Below are 19,614 nucleotides of genomic sequence, written 5' to 3'. Positions count from 1 at the left end.
GCTCCTCCCCTCAGCTCAGCGCGCCTTTCAATAATACAGTCTGGCGTCGCTGAGCTGCTTCCTCCGCGGGCCACGCTTCTTCTGAGGTCTCCAATGGCCATTTTCTCTCTGTGGTGCTGCAGAACTCTTAGGATGTCAGTGAGCCCAGTCCCCCTGCGTACCTGGCCATTTTGGGTGAGTGTACACAGCGCTATAGCCTTCCCAGACACTGAATCTGGGCAGTTGAATGTAGCGACATTGTGCAGTATATTATATGCAAATGTATGTATATATATTTTTCTGCATTGTATGTGACTTATACTAGTGCTGACTGTCTGCTTTTTCTCTCACCTGTCAGTGTATATCTATCCCTTTTCTTTATCTGCCCTAATACAGGTGTACCTGGGGTGGTTCTGAGACCTCACATATATATATTTGTTAATATCTGTGAGATTTGTCACATACTGTTGCGTGCTGCACGTTGCCATATTTTAGATGGAACTGTGAGTTGCATACGCTGATAATGGGTCCCTGCAGCTAATCTTAGCGTCAGTCAGGACCGGTATGGCGCTGCTTAATATTTCCGTCAAGATAGTCAGATATATCTGACCAGGAGATTGCACACGATACTGCACCCATTATTGCTATCCTGCAAGTCATAGCCTGCAGGAATTAGTGCGGAGGATTTTAACTCAGAAAGGTTTATGTATGCGGCACCATCTGGTGCGGGGCCCCTTGCACGACCCCCTTAAAGGGCGGTTTATTTCTCAGGATCCTCTCCTTTGAGGATCGCCGGGCGGGCCCCATTGTCGTCACTCGCTTGGAGTTACTTCACCATACTGCCCTTTTGAACTCGGGGTATCTCGCAATTTCTTGCAATTTACCCCTGTGCAACAGACTGTCGCTCCCCGCCGGGGTTTTTCACAGTACATGAATTACCTCCGATACCACATCGGTCTGTCATTCCCCTTGCAGGGATTACCACAACGGCCACCCTGGTGGATGTCGTTTTATACGAAATACTAATTGGCGTGATATACGTCCTGTGGTTACTGACCAGTGGCTCTGCCGTGAACTGGATGGTATATTCGGCTCTTTCCCTCTCACATGGGGGGGAGCCGATTTCAAGTATTATTATCCCTGCTTTGGGGCTGGTAGCCAGGTTCATTCTGGATATAGAGAATGTCGATCCTGCACCTGTATCATACATCTCCCGTTTTCTGCCCAGCGGGTGGATCTCATAGCGGGAGTCTGGCTGTCGCCAGATACGAGGAGTCACAAAGGCCTCCTGTTTCCCATTCCCTGAGGGTCCTCACAAGTAATGGAAATCCCCTTCTGGGATGGATTTGTATGTTAATCATCGGGTTACAGGCATTAATACGCCTCCCATCCCGGCCTGGACGGATTTTACGGATCCGTAGGTGGTAACTTTGCCTGAAATCAATGTACTCGTTTTCAGGGCCTGTTGCCCGTCCTACCATGGCCATCGCATGGTGATGCTTTTGTGATGTTTTTCCCCTCCAACACGTCTGAGGTTCAAATATCTTTTGCCGCTCACATAAAATATGCAGTGGTCATATGTGGGATTACCTCATGGGATGCCGGTCTTCTAACTTTCAGGGTTTCGGCGGCGTCTGTATCCGCCGCAGTACCCTATGGCTGCGTTATGGGAAAGCAGAGGTGCACACTCCTTCCATGGGGAAGATCTTATTTGGTCCTGACAAGATCGTTGCATCATTGGCAGTATCACTAATGGGGAGATACCGTCTTTAGCTACTCCCACTACATTCGGACTAACTCTGTTAAGTCTTTTTGTCCTCAGGGTCAGCCTAAAGGCCTGTTTTTTCCTAGGCTGTCGTCCTCCATGGGGGCCACCATATCCAGTACCGAGCAGTCCTGGACTTCCGGACGACCCTGTTTCTACACCTGAGGATATACCCTCAGCCTGACGGGACAGGTCTACATCTGGGGAATTTCCAGAGTGAGGTACTGATTCTCAACGGCCTCTCATTGCTCAGGCAGCCTCCTCACAGGCATTGTTACACGGGCCCTTCTTCAGACCTGATCAGGGCCTTACAATCCCAGAAAGCTATACAGTCTTTGTGGTAAGCAGAGCTATTTCGGCCAACCTCACTATCTCAGTGAGGGACTGGTTGTTCTACTTTCTTTCTGGGGCGGTGACCGAATGGTCCTCATTTGCCTATACTCTGTCTCAAATCCCTGAATCAGATTCCAACGGTGCCTGGACTCAGGTGGAATCGTCCATGCTCCATCATCCGACGTTTGGAACCTGGGGATTTTAGGGTATATCTGAGTATTCAGGATACGTACCTTCGGGTACGTACAGAGCCCTCTCATCAGCATGGGTTCAGGTTTGCTGTGCCACAGCAACACTTGTAAGTTTCGGGCTCTGCCTTTTGGGACTGTCCTCAACTCCATCGGGGTTTACCAGCCTTATGGATTTTCTGACAGTTCACCTGTTCAGGGTATCCGAATGCTCCTTTCTCTGGACGGTCTCCTGCTTTTAGCAGGATCACCAAGGTACTTTACCGCCAGGTCAGGATAACCGTGGCTTCTTCTCGGCACAGATAATTAGTCAACGGAGAAAAAGTCCTCCCTACATCCCTCACAGGGTTTTCTTCATCTGGGAGCACTGCTGGATTCTCAGACTCTGAGAATTTTTCTGGCGTAAGACAAGATCTCCACTCTTCAACTTGGAGTGTGCGGATATCTACGCATTCGACATATGTCATTACTCTTTGTGATGCGCGGTCTACCAGAGTGTCTACCTTTTGGTAGGGTGGAATGTGCTCAGTTCCATTCCAGGCCTTGCCATAATTGACTCCCCTCCAGATGGATCGAGTTTTTCCCATCGGATCGCTGTTCGAACGATGATACTTTCTCCGGAGGCGAGTTGGTCTCTGTCCGGGTGGCTATGGCCATCTCGTCCAGGGTGTTCTTTGCTACAGACAGTGTCTGGTCCGCATTCGTTTCGGGGCAGTTGGACGTCTGTCGTTTCTGCCCTGCCACTTAACTTGTTGATAATTTAGGCTGTCTTGGACCTTCACTCTGGCCTAACCCATATGTCACGGTAAACCTGAATAGGTTCAGTCCGACAGTGTCACAACAGTGACTTCCATCTAGGCAACACTGGTAGTTGGGTGGCAATGTCAGGTATGTCATCCATTCTGACATAGTCCAAGGGTCTTCTCCTGGCCAACTCTGCAGTGTTTATTCCCGGAGCTCTCCATTGGGAAGCGGGCTTCCTCAGCCGTCGCGACGTGCATCCCGGGGACTAGTCTCTTCTCCAAGAGAGGTTTCAACTCCTGGTGAGCAGAGGGGGCCTCCCTGAGGGGATTGATCCTCATGGCCTTCTGACTTGATCACACATTACCGGTGTTACAGTCCAGCTCCAGGAGTACTGAAGCTACCTTCAGTGACTCTTTGTCAGTGAAGTGGTCCTTCCACTTTGTGTACCTGTTTCCTCCGGTCTCCCTTCTTCCTCGAGGTCTTCGGAAGTTTAATTCGAGACGGAGGGGCTTTCCTTCTGGGGGCTCCAGTTCGTCCAAGACATCACTGGTACTAAGATTTTCGGAGTCTCCTCATCGATACTCCGTTCCTACTGCTTCACTATCTGGACCTGTTGTCTCAGGGTCCTTGTTTTTCCTTGGACCTGGATCGTTTGTCTTTGACTGCGCCCCTACTGTGGTCCTAGGGCTTCCCTGGCTCTGTCTTCATTGAGATGTTTAGAGCAGATAGGCCAGACTTTGCTGGGATCTGCCACGGACTGTGGCATACATAATTCTTATGGTATCGTACCTGTCAATACGATCCTCCGGTGTCCAGGATTTTCAGATATTCTGGCATTCCTTCCGGCTGGCTTGGGTTTCACCCTTGGCCTGGCCTTCCTGACAGTGCGGATCTCTACACTGTCGGTATGGTTAAGATATGGAATTGCTCCGCTCTGGTATCCAGTTCATCCTTTGGAGTGTTTTCTGGATTATGCCTCCACTTGTCCTCCCTAGGGACTCCTGGGGAGTTAGTAGTGGTTCTTTGTTCCCTCCGGGGACAGTCAATGGAACCGCTGGTTGTGATAGCCATTACATGGTCTATTGTTTAAGCTCTCTCTCTCAGGGTGTTTAAATCAACCAGGAGAGTGTCTGAATTGGGAGCGTTCTCATGTGGCTCCCTCTTCTGGAGGGCATCATGTCAGGGTGTGAGTTGCTCTCGCCCTGTATTTCTTCTTAGAGTGGTTTTTAGGTTCCATATTATTCTGGAACTTATGGTACGGCCATTCAGTCCCCAGTCTTCTCGGCTGGTGTGGCCTCATTGACTGTGGTCCGGCCTCTTTGGCTTTATATGATCCGTTCAAGTTCCTTATGGTAATCGGACTCCTTATTGGTGGTCTGCGGTTTCTGGTTTTCACAGGAAACGATGGCCGGCCTATAATGAAATGTTGGCTGGATGGACTCTTATGTCTTCCTCAGGGGCCTACCCATGGGTAGGCATTTCTGTCGTTGAGGCTTGTTTTTTCTCGGGTCATGTAACCCTCGTGGGCGGCTCGTTGTGGCGCCTCGGCTGTTTTGCCTTACTAGGTGTTCACGTGGTCTTCTGTCCATACCTTTTTAAGGTTCTAGGCATTGGTTTCCTTTGCCTCTCAGGATGCTTCCTTTTTGGCGACGGATTCTCCTCTCAGCACAGGAGCGTTCCCACCCTTGGTTGAACTGCTTTGGGACATCCCCAAGGTCAACCCTGTGGACCCCCTATGGACCCTGAAGTAGAAAACAAGATATATGGTAAGAACTTACCTTTGTTATCTCTGTTTCTACGAAGTCCATAGGGTCCACAGGGCGCCCACCCTGACGCACCTGGCTTTATATGGGCTGTGTTACTGGTCACCGGTTTCCCGTCTCCTTTTCTGTGAGTATGGTTCTAGAGTGTTCCAGTTTTCTCTCTTTTTCTCTCCTCCTCCGGCCTTTGGCTACTTACAAACTGAGGTGCCTCTGGCTGGGGGGTGGGGTTATAGGGAGAGTGGACCCAAGTGCATCCTGGGAGCTAAAAGCTTTAACTGCGTGGTGCCCGGATTTGGTTCCCAACTTATACCCCAAGGTCAACCCTGTGGATCCTATGGACTTCGTAGAAACAGAGATAACAAAGGTAAGTTCTTATCATATCTCTTGTTTTCTCAACCTCCTAGTAAAAGTGGTTATAACCAATTAACTCTCTGTCACATAATGTAACATAGGAGCAACAGGTTTCCCCACTTAACTTTATTAAATAGACCATTAGTATATTGGCAACAGTGCTTACATCATAGTGACAACCCCATTACATAATTCTGGTAAGATATGTTTCTACTTCAGGGTCCATAGGGTATCCACAGGATACCTTGGGGTATAGGTGTGACGTCAGTCGCTGGGCACCATAGAGTTAAGCTTTTCAGCCTCACAGGATGCACTAGGGTCCCCCTCCTATACCCCGCCCCCGAGCCAAGGCACCTCAGTTTAGTTTGGTGCCCGGCCGGAGTCTGGTGCACCTGTCGGAGTGGGGGCTAGAAGAGCCCCTGAAGCTTTCTGCAATGCAGCTGTGGCTGTACATCTGGATGTACAGCATGGACAGTCAGTACTGACGTCCATGCTGTCTTCCCTGCACCCCCGCCGGTACCAGAACGCCGGTACCGATCCGGGGATGCTGGTGAGCATCTGGGGTCACAGCTAGCGGTGACCCCAGATGTTCCGGACCATGGCCGGATCCAAGGGGGACAAAGGTAAGCAGCGGGGTCCCGCGGTGGGTCCCCGATGGTCACATGGTCCTAAGTCCCCAGGCAGGGGGCTCCCTGAGGACTGGCTGCAGCGTGGAGCCAGGCGACCAACCTGCGCTTTCCACTACCCCCTGGGACAGCGGACCGCAGCAGAGCGGTAGCGCTGCGGCGTTCCAGGGGTTAAATGCATGCCAGGGGAGCGCGCCTTCCCTGTCTCACAGCCGGCGCCTCCCCCGCTGCACACAGCCCTCTCTGCACGCTGCCGACTGGTCCTGTGGCAGCGCTCCTCCCCCAGGCCAGCCTCCTCTCTGCTCCTCGGCGGCCATCTTCTCCTGAACGCATGGTGAACGCTGCTGGAAGCCTGGAAGGAAGCATCGTGGTCTGGGTCCCCCCGCATACCTCTCCTCCGCTGTGGTCAGGTCTGTGTATGCAGAGCTGTGTCCTACCAGGCCCTGTGTCTGCGTAGTTGAGTGATCAGCGCTGTTAGTGCAGGAATTGATTTTCTTTGCATTGTATGTGACTGTGCTAGCGCTGCTGCCTGTAACTTTTCTCTAAACTGTCAGCTTTATTACTGTCCCTGTTCTTTCTGCTAAGCCCTTGCGGTGCGGTGCTGCAGGGCGGTCTCTCGCCTATTTAAGATATAATTGGTGAGAGAGGTCACATACGTGGTGCCATCATGTCCGAAAGTGATTTTCCCCTCCGGCTACAGTGTACTACGTGTAAAGTACCATTAGCGGAGGGGGAGGGTAGCGCGGAGGGCCTTTGCCGGCAGTGTTTGTCCATGGCGCGGCCTCTTACGGTTACAGCACCGGTACAGGAGCCGCCCTGGGCTTGTTTCGCTCAGGCGCTTACAGCCTTAGTGGGCCAGTTAGCTCCGCAGCCCGCGTTTACACCGATGGGTTTATCCCAGCAGTCAGTGGTGTCGTCACCCATGCAGGGTTTCCCACGACAATTGGTGGTACCCCACAGTCTCCCTATTTCCCCGCTCCCGGTTTCTCAGGAGCCAGCGTGGGTTAACTCCCTGACGAGATCTGTACAGCACTTGTCGGATGTGTTGCAAGGGGAGTCTGTGATGCGGCCGCATAAACGGCCGGTGGCGTCTCTGTTGGCTCCTTATGAGGATGACGAGGGGACGTCTGATGATGGGGAGATTCTGGATCCTTACGATCAGGAACCTCTCCATACTAAGGACGCTGATGCTAAGTCCAAAGTATATATTCCTGGACTTATTCGGGCGGTCCGCACAGCCTTGGTGATTGACGACGAAGTTCCCCCAGCGGCTAAATCTAAGTATGCCTTTTTCAAAGATGTGAAGGGCAATGCCACAGTCTTTCCTCTTTCGGGTCAGTTGGTGGACCATTTAGAGGAGGCGTGGAAACAGCCTGGCAAAAGATACCAGCCGCAGAGACGCCTGGCGGTGGCTTATCCGTTCGCGGATAATTATTTTGCAAAGTGGGAATCCCCTCCACAGGTGGTTTCTCACGTGACCCGTCTTGTCCGTAGTGCCACATTGCCGATGCCATCTATGTCCTCCCTTAAGGATGCTACGGACCGCTAGGTGGAGATCTGCCTGAAGTCCGCTTATTCCCTTGCGGGGGGGGCAGCACGGCCGGCTATGGCCATTTGCTGGGTTGCCAGAGCGATGGAGCGCTGGGCGGATTCATTAGAGACTTCTTTTGATTCCGACCGAACAGGCGGAGTTGATTGGTAATCTCCGTGATTCGGCCACTTATATCAACGAGGCGGCCCTAGATATTAGTACTCTGGTGTCTAGAATTTCTTCAGCAGCGGTGGCTGCTCGTCGCACCTTGTGGCTGCGATCCCGGAAGGCTGACGCAGATTCCAAAAAGGGTCTGGAGGCGTTGCCGTTTACCGGAGAAGTTCTCTTCGGTCCGGATCTGGATAAGATTGTGGCCACGCTGGCGGCAGCCAAATCGGCTTGTCTCCCGTCGGCCGCTGCTCCTTCTGGTTCTGGACCATAGTCCTTTCGGTCATCTAGGGCCCAGGGCAGGCCCAAACCACAGTCGTTTCCTCGACAGGCTGGCCCTAAGAAATCGGCCAAGCCCCGGAAGCAGGCATGGAGTACCAGACGTCCGGCCCCCAAGCCAGATGACAAGCCTGCGGCCTGACGGTCCGGGCCTCCCTTTGGGGGATCCCAGGGTGGGTGGCCGCCTGCTGCAGTTCGCCCAGTGTTGGTCGGCCACTACGACACACTTGGGTTCTGGAGGTGGTCTCCCACGGATACGCCCTCTCCTTCCGGCACAGACCCCCGGCTCGATTCTTCACCACGGGTCTACCATCAGACCGGAACAAGGCTACGGAGCTGCGGAAGGTATTGCACACTATGCTCCAGACTGGAGTTATAGTGCCTGTTCCATTCTCCCAGAGGGGCCAGGGTTTCTATTCAAATCTTTTTTTGGTACAGATACCCAATGGGTCGTATCGTCCGATTCTCAACCTCAAAGCACTCAACAAGTCTTTGCGGGTTCCGAAGTTTCGGATGGAGACCCTACGGTCCATCATTCTGGCGCTGGAACCTGGGGACTACATGGTGTCATTGGACAAACAGGACGCTTACCTGCATGTCCCTATTCTTTTGCGCCATCAACAGTTCCTCAGGTTTGCGATCCGCAGTGACCACTTCCAGTTTCGGGCGTTACCTTTTGGCCTGGCGACAGCACCACGTGTTTTCACCAAGGTGATGGCGGTCATGGCGGCTTCTCTGCGGCTGCAGGGAGTCCGCATGTTGCCGTACTTGGACGACCTGTTATTGGTGGCAGGATCTCCAGAGCTCCTGTTACGCCACTTGGACCTGACCATTGCACTGCTGCAACGGCACGGCTGGCTAATCAACTGGCAGAAGTCCACTCTAATCCCGTCTCGGAGGATTCTGCATCTTGGAGCCTTATTGGACTCGGGACAGCAAAGGATCTTCGTGACGGAGGTCAAGATCTCTGCTTTATAGTCAAGGGTGCGCAGTTGTCTGCACAGCCGCCGGGTGTCTCTACACTCGGCGATGAGGTTACTTGGCTCCATGGTGTCGGTGTTCGACTTGGTGGAATACGCCCAGTTTCACACCAGACCTCTGCAGCACCTGATCCTGTCCAAGTGGAACGGGCTGCCTCAGTCTCTGAAGTCCCAGACGATTGTGATCACCCCGGAGGTTCGCCTGTCCCTTGCGTGGTGGTTACAGACGACCCACCTCAACAAGGGACGTCCGTTCTGGGTTCCAAATTGGGTCCTGTTGACAACGGACGCCAGTCTTCGGGGTTGGGGAGCAGTTTCGGGTCCACACTTGTTCCAGGGCAGGTGGACGCCGACAGAAGCGGAGCTTCCAATAAATATCTTGGAACTCCGAGCGGTCTTCAATGCTCTCCAGCAGGCACATCGGTTTCTCCAGGGTCACCCGGTGCAGGTCCAGTCGGACAACGCTACCACCGTGGCCTACATAAACAGGCAAGGAGGAACCCGCAGTCGGGCGGCTCTCGTAGAGGTCTCTCGGATCCTGGTTTGGGCGGAGCGCAATCTTCCGGCCATATCAGCGGTCTTCATCCCGGGAGTGCTAAATTGGGAGGCGGACTTTCTAAGTCGCCAGGACGTTCATTCGGGGGAATGGTCCCTGCACCCGGACGTTTTTCAACTGCTGGTGGACAGGTGGGGTCTTCCAGAGATCGACCTCATGGCGTCCCGGCACAACAACAAGTTGCCGGTGTACGGGTCTCGCACAAGAGACGAAGGGGCGTCTCTGGTGGATGCTCTGTCCGTCCGGTGGGCGTTCCCGTTCGCATACCTGTTCCCTCCAGTCTCCCTTCTTCCACGGGTAATCCGGAAATTCAAACAGGAAGGAGGGACGCTCCTGTTGAAAGCTCCCGCGTGGCCCAGACGGCACTGGTTCTCAGACCTTCAGGGTCTGTCCGTGGACAGTCCTCTACGGTTGCCGCTACGACCGGACCTTCTGTCTCAGGGTCCTTGTCTTCACCCGGACCTGACTCGGCTGTCTTTGACGGCGTGGCTGTTGCGACGGCCATGCTGAGGTCCCGGGGGTTTTCCAGCTCTGTGGTGCGTACCATGTTGCGAGCTCGGAAACCGTCTTCCGCGAGCATATACCATCGCGTGTGGCATACGTTCTTCTAGTGGTGTCGACCGAGAGGTTATGCACCGCGGGAGTTTCGTCTGTCTCGGATTCTCGCCTTCCTGCAAGCGGGACTAGATCATGGGCTTCGCCTTGCTTCTTTGAAGGTACAGGTTTCGACCCTGTCTGTCTGGTTTCACCGTAGGATTGCTACAATCCCGGATGTGCGCACCTTTATGCAAGGTGTTGTCCGCATTCAGCCGCCCTTTGTTCCACCTGTGGGGCCTTGGGATCTGGCTGTGGTCCTGAGGGCTCTCCAAGGACCGCCGTTTGAACCACTGGGCTCAGTGGATCTTAAATGGCTAACAGCTAAGACTGTTTTCCTTCTGGCTATTGCTTCGGCCAGACGTGTTTCTGAGTTAGGGGCTCTTTCTTGTAGACCCCCTTTCTTGGTTTTTCATGGGAACAGGGCAGTGCTCCGCACTCGGCCCGAATTTCTTCCCAAAGTTGTTTCCCAGTTTCATGTTAACGAGGAAATCGTTGTTCCGGCCTTTAACTCACCGGGTCTTTCCGTGGGTGAGGCCTCTTTGGATGTTGTGCGGGCCTTAAGGACTTATGTTGACCGCACTTCTTCGTTTAGGAAGTCGGACGCTTTGTTTGTCCTCTATGGCTTCCGTAAAAAGGGTTGGCCGGCTTCAAAGCAAACTTTGGCAGCCTGGATCCGTATGGCTATTTCTGAAGCTTATCTTCATGAAGGCCTACCGGTTCCTCCTTCTCTGAAGGCTCATTCCACTAGGTCTGTAGGTCCTTCGTGGGCAGCTCGACGTGGTGCCTCGGCAGTTCAGATCTGCAAGGCTGCTACGTGGTCCTCTGTCCATACCTTCGTGAGGTATTACAGGTTTGACACCTTCGCCTCTCAGGATGCTTCCTTCGGTGGGGATTCTCCTTTCTGCACAGGAGCGTCCCCACCCTTAAAGGATACTGCTTTGGGACATCCCCAAGGTATCCTGTGGATACCCTATGGACCCTGAAGTAGAAAATATGAGATATGGTAAGAACTTACCCTTGTTATCTCTATTTCTACAAAGTCCATAGGGTTCCACAGGACTCCCGCCCTGTCGCACCTGTGCTGCAGATGGGCTTTGCTCTGGTCACCGGTTTTCCGTCTCCCTCTGGTGAGAATGTGATTCTTGTATGTGTCCAGATCTTTTTTCTCTCTCTTCCTTCTCCTCCTCTGGCCTATGGCTTGATAACTAACTGAGGTGCCTTGGCTCGGGGGCGGGGTATAGGAGGGGGACCCTAGTGCATCCTGGGAGGCTGAAAAGCTTAACTCTATGGTGCCCAGCGACTGACGTCACACCTATACCCCAAGGTATCCTGTGGAACCCTATGGACTTCGTAGAAATAGAGATAACAAGGGTAAGTTCTTACCATATCTCATATTTTTTTAATATACAGTATAGCTCTGATTTATTTCTAGCTCCTAAGCAGCACTGCTTCCATATCTTCCTCTAGGAACAACTCTCCACACAACTGGTTGAGAAAGACAGTACCCTTCACAAGTGGCGGGAGGAACGGGACAGTCTCCTCTCAGCGCTGGAACAGCAGCTGAAAAACTTACTTTCCAGCAACGCAGAGAAAGACAGAGAAATCGAAAATATGAAAAAATCTCTCAATGTACACACACAGGGGGTGAGATATTCTAAAAGGATCTTCTGTCCTCTATAAGAATCATGTTGCGGCTAAGTAGGTCTCACTTTAGTGCTTCAAGCTCTGGTTAAGCAGTGTCTGCCGGCCAAAGAAGACCCCCCAGAAACTTGTCTCCTGTGTGCTAACCTGTGGGAACTTCCTAATCCGGTATTTTCATGCTCTAAAATGAGCTTCGGTATTAGTGACGTCTCATTTTTTTATTAATCGACATTTCTCTAATGGAGAGAAAATAGCTAAACTTCATCCTTTTCAGCTTAAACATTGAAATAGAACAAACCTTTCTTAACACATTTTCAATTTAGAAGTTTATAATCGAAGAAACCAAATTAACAGGTTTATACTTTTGGTTTTGAAACTAATAAAGTTATATTACACCATTTCACCTATATGTGATCTAATTGTTTTTGTTGCTATTGGCATGCTATTATAAAATGTAAACGCTGTGCCCTTAAGATATAACATAACGGTTTTGTTGCAGTTAAGAAGTGTAACCTTACAGTAATACTTCAAAGACATGTAAATGTTCTGTTCACATATTAACTTCGTCTTTAAGCAGTACTGCCTTTTACTCATGTAGTCTTCTATCATCATTTTTCTATGTCTTTTTTTATATATCAAGTAAAAAAAGAAATAAAAAAAAAAAAAACCTCATCTGTATGATCTTTACTTTCCAGCAGATTAAAGTGTTTCTCTGTTCAAAGGTTCAGTTTTGCAGTGCATGTTATATTTTATGTTTAACGTACAAAGAAAGCATTTATAATATACATATTTATGTGTATCCTTGATTTGACTTTGGTTGACTGATTTATATTTTTGACCTAAGGAGTCTCCTGCCCTGGAGGAAATGAAGAGACAGCTGAAAGCACGGGAAGCCATTGTCAAGGAGCTACAGGACAAACTAGCAAAGCTGGAAAATGCTACTGTAGAACCAACAGAAAAGGTATTGATTCCAGCACCTGTAAGACTGTCTTTGCACTTGGTTTTGGGTTGGAGCAGGTTGTATATTTGGGAAATATGGTGGTCAGTAGCATAATCAGAAATTAAAAAAAAAATAGACTGAATTCTTATATGGAGACCAAAGGTAAACACATACTGGAAACACAAGAGCAATGTCAAATGGCATTTTGTTTTTATAATAAAAATGACGGCTATAGCCAGAGCTGTAACTAGGAGTGTGCGAGAGCTGCCGCCGTGCAGGGCTCTGCATGCGACAGTCGCCGCTCCACGGCCTTTGTTTTCTGGTTAGCAGGGTGCCTAGAACTGCACCCTGCAGCCAGAATCACTGCTGCGGCTCAGCCATAGTGTCTTCTAGATGCTTCAGACAGAAATCCTGCAGCGTGTGCAGCTGATCTGAAGCGTCCTCAAGAAACTCCAAGTCAGCGCTGCACTTACTGGTGCTGCCAGCCATGACATAAGAATGTCAGCATCCGGCCCCAGGCGCTGAATGGCCGTGGCTGGCACAGGGCTCATGAAAGCCCTGTCATGGCCATGCCCCTAATATTTGGCACCCACCTCTTTAGTTATGCCTCTGACATTTGTACATTTATGTAAATATATTTCCTTCAAAGAAATAAATGGTAACTGCTTTAAGATAAAAACATGGATGACACATGTTGGCCATAGAGACAGCCGTAATATGGACAGCTGTAACATGTGGAGCAATAATGTATTGTATTAAATATTAAACTGCTGATTTTGTGTGTAACACAGGTGATGAGACCACAAGCTGTCATCATTAAGCAACCTGAATCGGTAACCCTGCCGAGCAGCGATTGCAATGAGGAGAAGTCTTCCACAAGCAGTGATGTTTCTAGAAGCGACAGTCAGGTCAGTATGTGGAGAGAATGCATATTGGCAGTAGATACAGCAATAAATGTTATGGTAACAAATTTATATCTCAAGTTTGAATTCAGTCCCATCATATTTTATATATAGTAGGTAATGGAAAGGTGTAAAGGGGTTCTCAACACGTTTGATCTCCAAGTCACATTTATTATGATCGTAAACTCCAATGAAAAGAAGCACCATCAATGTGTGGGTCTGAAAACCCAATGCCATGAGCGCCGAGAGGGAGGGGAGGGGAAAAGGGTATTTTGTCTTGGATTGTTGGATTGGAGGCGTCCTGGTCAGCGGCTAAGAGGAACAAATGCCCCCCTGTGCAGATGCTGGTGCCTCACTGTACTGCACTAATTATTGTTAGAGTACCAGTACCAGGCGGCTCTCTGCCTGCTGCTGTCATCATTGATACTGTACATGATTTATCTTCGTCACTCTTTCCCCAGTGAGATGCTATATAGCGCTAATTATCAGTTTTATATGAATCTCATGGGTAATTAGATAGTTTAGAGATTATTAAAGAGTTTGTCATACTGAACTATTGAAAAGCATATTGTAAACAATCTACTTGACTACTGATGAGCTCGTCAAATGAAGATTATCCCCAAAAATGTCATCAGAAGTTGTGAGGTTCAGGCGATGCTGACTGGAATATGTCCGCACTACCTACTCCTTCATTCATAGGAAATATAAAGATGAACACCTTAATATCTATCAGGAGAATTATTTGGCGGTAAATAAAATCTGCATCTTGTTTTATCTTTGTAGTCACAGGATGGGTCGGACTCTGTGTTAGACTCCTCTATGATTTCTACAGAAAATGGAAAAGCCAGCAGGTTTCCCAAGCCTCAGATGGAAATCCGATTCAGTCCAGTCAAGCCTAACAGAATGGAAGTAAAACATCATGGGGATGATTCACCGATATTGGTGAAAATATCACGAACAGCAAGAAAGAGGAAGAGTAATGAAATGGAGCAGGTAATGCTGTTCATGTGGTATTTGTGGTGTAATATGACCCCTATGCCTCAGTGATGTTTCTGTGTCATAATAAAACACTGTATATAGGACTCAGGGTCACGAATATTGGCTCCGCCCCATAAAATGGCTTCCTTTCTTTACCTATGTCTGTATAAACATTTCTGCCTTCATTATCCACAATTTAATTTCAAATTGGAGCTGTCCTTTTTCACACATACTAAACACTAAGGGGCTGATGTACGCTTGTTTTTGGAGCGTATCGTGTGTGTTTTCGCACTGCAGAGTTTCCGAAACTTTGCGCAGGAGCTGCGGAGGTGTAACTGTGAGCTGTAACAGGACTTTCTCATGTAGGAAAAGTTCACTGAGGGTGTGCTGACAAAACAGCAGCTATGCAATGTAGGACACAAGCGTAGATACCTGTTTTCAGATGTACAGTATCTGTCTAGTAAGGGCTGATGAATCACGCACTAATTATAATAATGATGATGACGACGAGTACCAACGCAAGCATACACTTAGCAGGCAGGGCCAGCAGCAGATACATACAACTCTCCTTTCAGCCAGTTATACGCAATGCGGGAGGTTGTACACCTGATTTCTGTCCAACTGCACCAAGCCCAGTTTTCAAGATGTCAGTATCTGTCTGATTGCCGTTATGAGGAGCACGCTAAATGCCTTTAATATTACTTAGAAAGAAATTACATAGGTTGTCTCCTCTTGTTTACTGTCATAATTGTCTGTTTCTTTAATTGGTTTTCTTCAAGAATAAAATGTCTTCAAGCTGCTGGAAAATGACATGTAAAGAGACAGATATGTCTGGAAACTTTTATCAGGTATTGAATTTCCTAGATGGTGTGGGTGAATTCATTACCTGTAGTCCTAATTCATATAGACCCTATTAATATCCAAATATGAATGCTTTGTTTATAACAGGGTCTGTGGCACAGCTCTAAAGCCATTGCACAGAATTATTTTATTCCAAAGCAAAATACAGAAATGGTAAAATATGTCCATGATATGGCAAGTAATATACTATTCATTTCTAGGTGGCATAATTATAAGTTATGATAAAAATTTACTGGTTTTCTTTCTTTTAAATAAAAATAATAAAAGATGCTTATTAGCATTTTTGTATATACACAGAGAAAAACATTGCCATCATATCTAACATTTAGTGTTCATGGATCTACTGATGAATTTCGATGCACAGATGCAACCCATGCCAGCGGTGAACTCTCTCCGACCGCTCAGCTAGATATCATCTGGTGCTCATTCAGGATTCTAAATGGTTTCCTTTCCCATTCCCCATAATGCATTGTGTTTTGGGTAAGGGTTGCCCAGTAATTCCTTTAAAATTGAACACACAAATCACATGTTTCATGGCCCCATTACAATTAGTCGCATTAGATCAGACATTTACAGATTTCTTTGAACGCTAGGGGGCAGCACTTAAAGGTTAGCCAGTCATTTTGTGAGGATATATTTGCAGCTTGCAGACAGTATGTTACCTAATATCTACCATATCATAATTGACGATCATCAATGATATATTATGGTGGCAGAGCCCACTTTGTTACGCCAAGCCGATAAATAATGTTGAATCTATAGCAAGGGAAAACATGATATTATTCATTTTAGAGGCTTGAAGGCTCAGCGAAGGAGTGGTTACAATGGTTGAAATGATACCACACACAAGAGATGAGGACAATTTTCACAACCGTCCCTTGGAATATTTCCCTAAGTCATCCATTGAGTCAGGAATTTCAGGTGTTTTTCCAACATAATTCCCTACTTCTAACTCAGCCATACCAGGGAGCAGATTGAGATGAGGCAAAGCAAAAGTGGAACTTAAAATATAGATATTACACTTAGAAATAGACTGTTCTACCAAAACAAAATGCGTTTTAGAGCAGACTAGTGTTGGCAGCCTTTATTTCACTCCACTTATGCACAACTTCCTGATGGTAGAGTCAGGTTGGAAGAGACTTAGGTGGAGCTCTAGCACTGTTCAGCACTGCTGCTCCTCAATGGGGATCATCACAGCCAATCAGAGGTAGTATGCATAGAACTAAAGTATCCCATAACTTTGATATAGAAAATCAGGACACCCATTACATCCTTTCAGGTCCCTAATAAATGTAAATCCCAGATACTCACTTGTTTCAAATGCTGTTAGTTTGAGTTTATCAGTAGTTTAAATGACTGTAAAATAAGTATCGTGAATTAATGCTAAAGGATGGAAAAACCTAGACTCAGGGGGGAATTTAGCATGTAAAGTATGTATTTGACAGGCCCTACAGTAAACTTAGATGTGTCCTCATATACACTATTGCTGCAGTTGCGCCAAACAGCCCTTCTCGGCGAAAAAGGTCCCGAGCAACTCAGCTTGCGACAAGCGTTTTTTGTCTGAAAATGCACCTTAGTTGTAATGGAATGTGACAAACCCCTCCATGAGACTGCACTGATTAATCTGATATGCGATTCTTGTATATCTGTATGCGTCTGTCTGTATACAAAGAGCTAGGATGCTGCGGGTGTGGTAAGTTCCGTTGCGCTTCGTATACAGACTCCGTTGCACACAGATATACAAGTGTCGCATATCAAATTAAACTGTGCAGTCTAATGAAGCAGATTGTCGCATCCTATAAAACGCATTATTGGGCAAAAAGACATTACTGGTGGCTCACACGCGACAGGCGTCTTGCTCCACATGGTGTATTGAGGCTAGACATATGAGGATACATCTGTAAACTGTACACACATGGCAATATCAGTGTCCATATTGGGTAATTAGTCCCAAATTGCATTGTACGTGTTACCAAACTGACCAGTTAATGATCTTTTGGAAATTGTTAGAATCATATACAGATAAGGTGGGAAAGTGTGGTCTAAAATGACCACTATTAACTCCTATAGATGTGGTCATCTTCTGAGTTCACAACCAAGCTGCAGGCCTGTTATATACCCCATTCACATCGCAAGCTCGGCTCTGACCCGGGATTTTGCAGCCAGGGTCCAGACCCCTTTCACACTGCACCTTCTACCAGGGTTATTCCCTGGTTGGCCCTGTTCACGCTGAACCCGGGGTCAGACATGTAAAACCCTATGGATGTCATTGACAATTGACTTTTTCAGGCTCACAAAGATAAGATCACAAAAGGGAGGGCTGGGGACTGCTCACAGCATTGCAGGAATCATGGCTGATGGATTACCACTGTGTAGCCCTCGGTTCATGAGTGTTTGTGCTTTACTGCTGTTTGATTCAGCCAGTGAGAGTATGATACAGCTTCTGACAGCATAGTGTACAGTTCACGGCTTCTTCACTCCAATTTGCCTTCACTGTAATGACAGTAGTGGTATTAACCGCTCCAGGCTGCCAGAATACTGCCTCTGCTGTTGTTTGCAATGTGCTGCCTGTGTGTTTGGCTGGTGACATCATCAAGTGAAACCCAGGAACATCCAATCAGTAGTGTTTGCTGAGTCCCAGGTTGGGCCCGTTCACAGTGCACATCAACCCGGCTTGTTCCCGAGTTCAACTCCGGTCGATTGCAGGGTTGAAATGCAGTGGTCATCGGACCCGGCAATTTTTCTGTTGGCGCGTTCACACTGCACCTGGACCCGGCAATATACCAGGTTACTTTTGCGATGTTAAATGGATATTAGTGATATAAGCAATAAAGTAAGAAGGGTGAGTCCAAAAGGAATGATGATTCAATTTACCAGACACTTATGATTTCACTGCTGCTTAGTAAACTGGCTGAATTCTGTGTCTGTCCCAAAATAGCTGCCTCCGATCTGTTTTAGTGACATTTCCACTTTAAGTCCTAGCTCTAGGTATACGTTGTCACATAAATGTATTTTTCCTCCATGGCAATCTTTTTCTTTGGCAATAATACATTTGGTAACTGAGAGCAAATAAGTCATTTATTTGAAAGATTGATTTTACATGTTTTCATTCTTCTATAAATAATTTGACATCATTTTCATGATATCTGGCCATTAGTAAATTGTTCCAAAAGATTATGGCTTATTGCGAAGGGACCTTATTATAAACTTTTATTCCTGCTACTAACTGTATTGTGAGCTTCCTCTTTCATATGTCATTTACCTCCTGCACATTTATTCTGTAACAAGCAGCTGCATGATTTCTGAATTAATTAGTGGTGTCAAAGAAATGTTTGCCTGCTAATGCGTGTACTGTGGTATATGCTGAATGTGTCTATTGAGAATCACCTACAGTTTTGCATAAAGAAGAATTTTAATAAGAGGTTAATTACGAGAAACACTTGCAGAGATTAAGAAGTACAGACTCTTTGTAGTCTTGCCTCAAAATCTCGTATGGATTAATATAAAATAATTATTCTTCCCAGCAGCAAGATAAATATAGCCAAGTTGTAAAACTTTGTGCGTCAGGAGACGGAACCGGACCGAGTTCTTTCTGCCGGTGTGGTTCTTACACATAAGTTATTTATTCTAACAGCAGAATATATGACTAGAGAATAAGAATTTAGAGCTTTTTATAACTAATAAAAAGAGAACTGTCAGAAAATGCTGTAACTAATTTCAGAGACACCAAGTTATTTTACTAGTGTAGTCAACATATTAAGCAAGTGTCATGTTGCTATGGACAATAGCAACTTGTTGGCTATAAGAGTTTTACAAATATCTCTTGTCATGTTTCTGATTAGCGCCTTCTGCTAACTGATCACTTACATCCAGGAGTTGCACTACGTAAAGCATCCCAGTGAGTGTCTGATGGAATAATTCATAAAATGACATGACAAATGTAATATTGGGGGGGGAAGTAATAGTACTTGTAGTAGTAATTGTCATTTGCCCCCTTATTTTATGAATGTTGCCATAAGGCATTCCTTGGGAGTGGGATAGTTAAGCTTTGCATGCACGCTTAGGAATAGACTTAATAAAGCTTGGAGAGAGAGAAAATTGTGAGCGATAAAGCACCAGCCAATCAGCTCCTAACTGTAACGTTACAGGCTGTCAGTTAGAAGCTGATTGGTTGGTGCTTTATCGCTCACAATTTCTTCTCTCCCCACGCTTTAATAATTATCCCCCTTAATATATTCCAGGGTTTTCCAGTGGAGTGTGTGACTGATATTTCTTGCCTAAGCGAACAAGATGGCAGCTCCTGCTCATCTTAATAAAGTTACACATGAGATAATCAGGGTTCATGTATTGGAGCATCCACCCTGTTACATGTATTGGAGCATCCACCCTGTTACATGTATTGGAGCATCCACCCTGTTACATGTATTGGAGC

General features: G+C 47.5%; 1 protein-coding gene across 2 annotated transcripts in view; it reads left to right on the top strand.

Moving 5' to 3' along the window:
- The window catches only part of KIF20B (kinesin family member 20B), a 131,201-nt gene that overhangs the window by 100,235 nt on the left and 11,352 nt on the right, over positions 1-19,614 (top strand). For both annotated transcript variants that reach the window (XM_088444327.1, XM_088444328.1), the window contains exons 27-30: positions 11,328-11,504; positions 12,346-12,462; positions 13,233-13,349; positions 14,127-14,336. In XM_088444327.1, coding sequence (XP_088300453.1) covers positions 11,328-11,504; positions 12,346-12,462; positions 13,233-13,349; positions 14,127-14,336 — 621 coding nt within the window. The remainder of the gene's footprint in view (positions 1-11,327; positions 11,505-12,345; positions 12,463-13,232; positions 13,350-14,126; positions 14,337-19,614) is intronic.

Source organism: Taudactylus pleione, unplaced genomic scaffold, assembly GCF_031769625.1.
Source record: "Taudactylus pleione unplaced genomic scaffold, aTauple2 ptg000354l, whole genome shotgun sequence".
Lineage (NCBI taxonomy): Eukaryota > Metazoa > Chordata > Amphibia > Anura > Myobatrachidae > Taudactylus > Taudactylus pleione.
The sequence above is the reverse complement of the archived record's forward strand: the minus strand, read 5'-3'. Positions and strand labels throughout refer to the sequence as shown.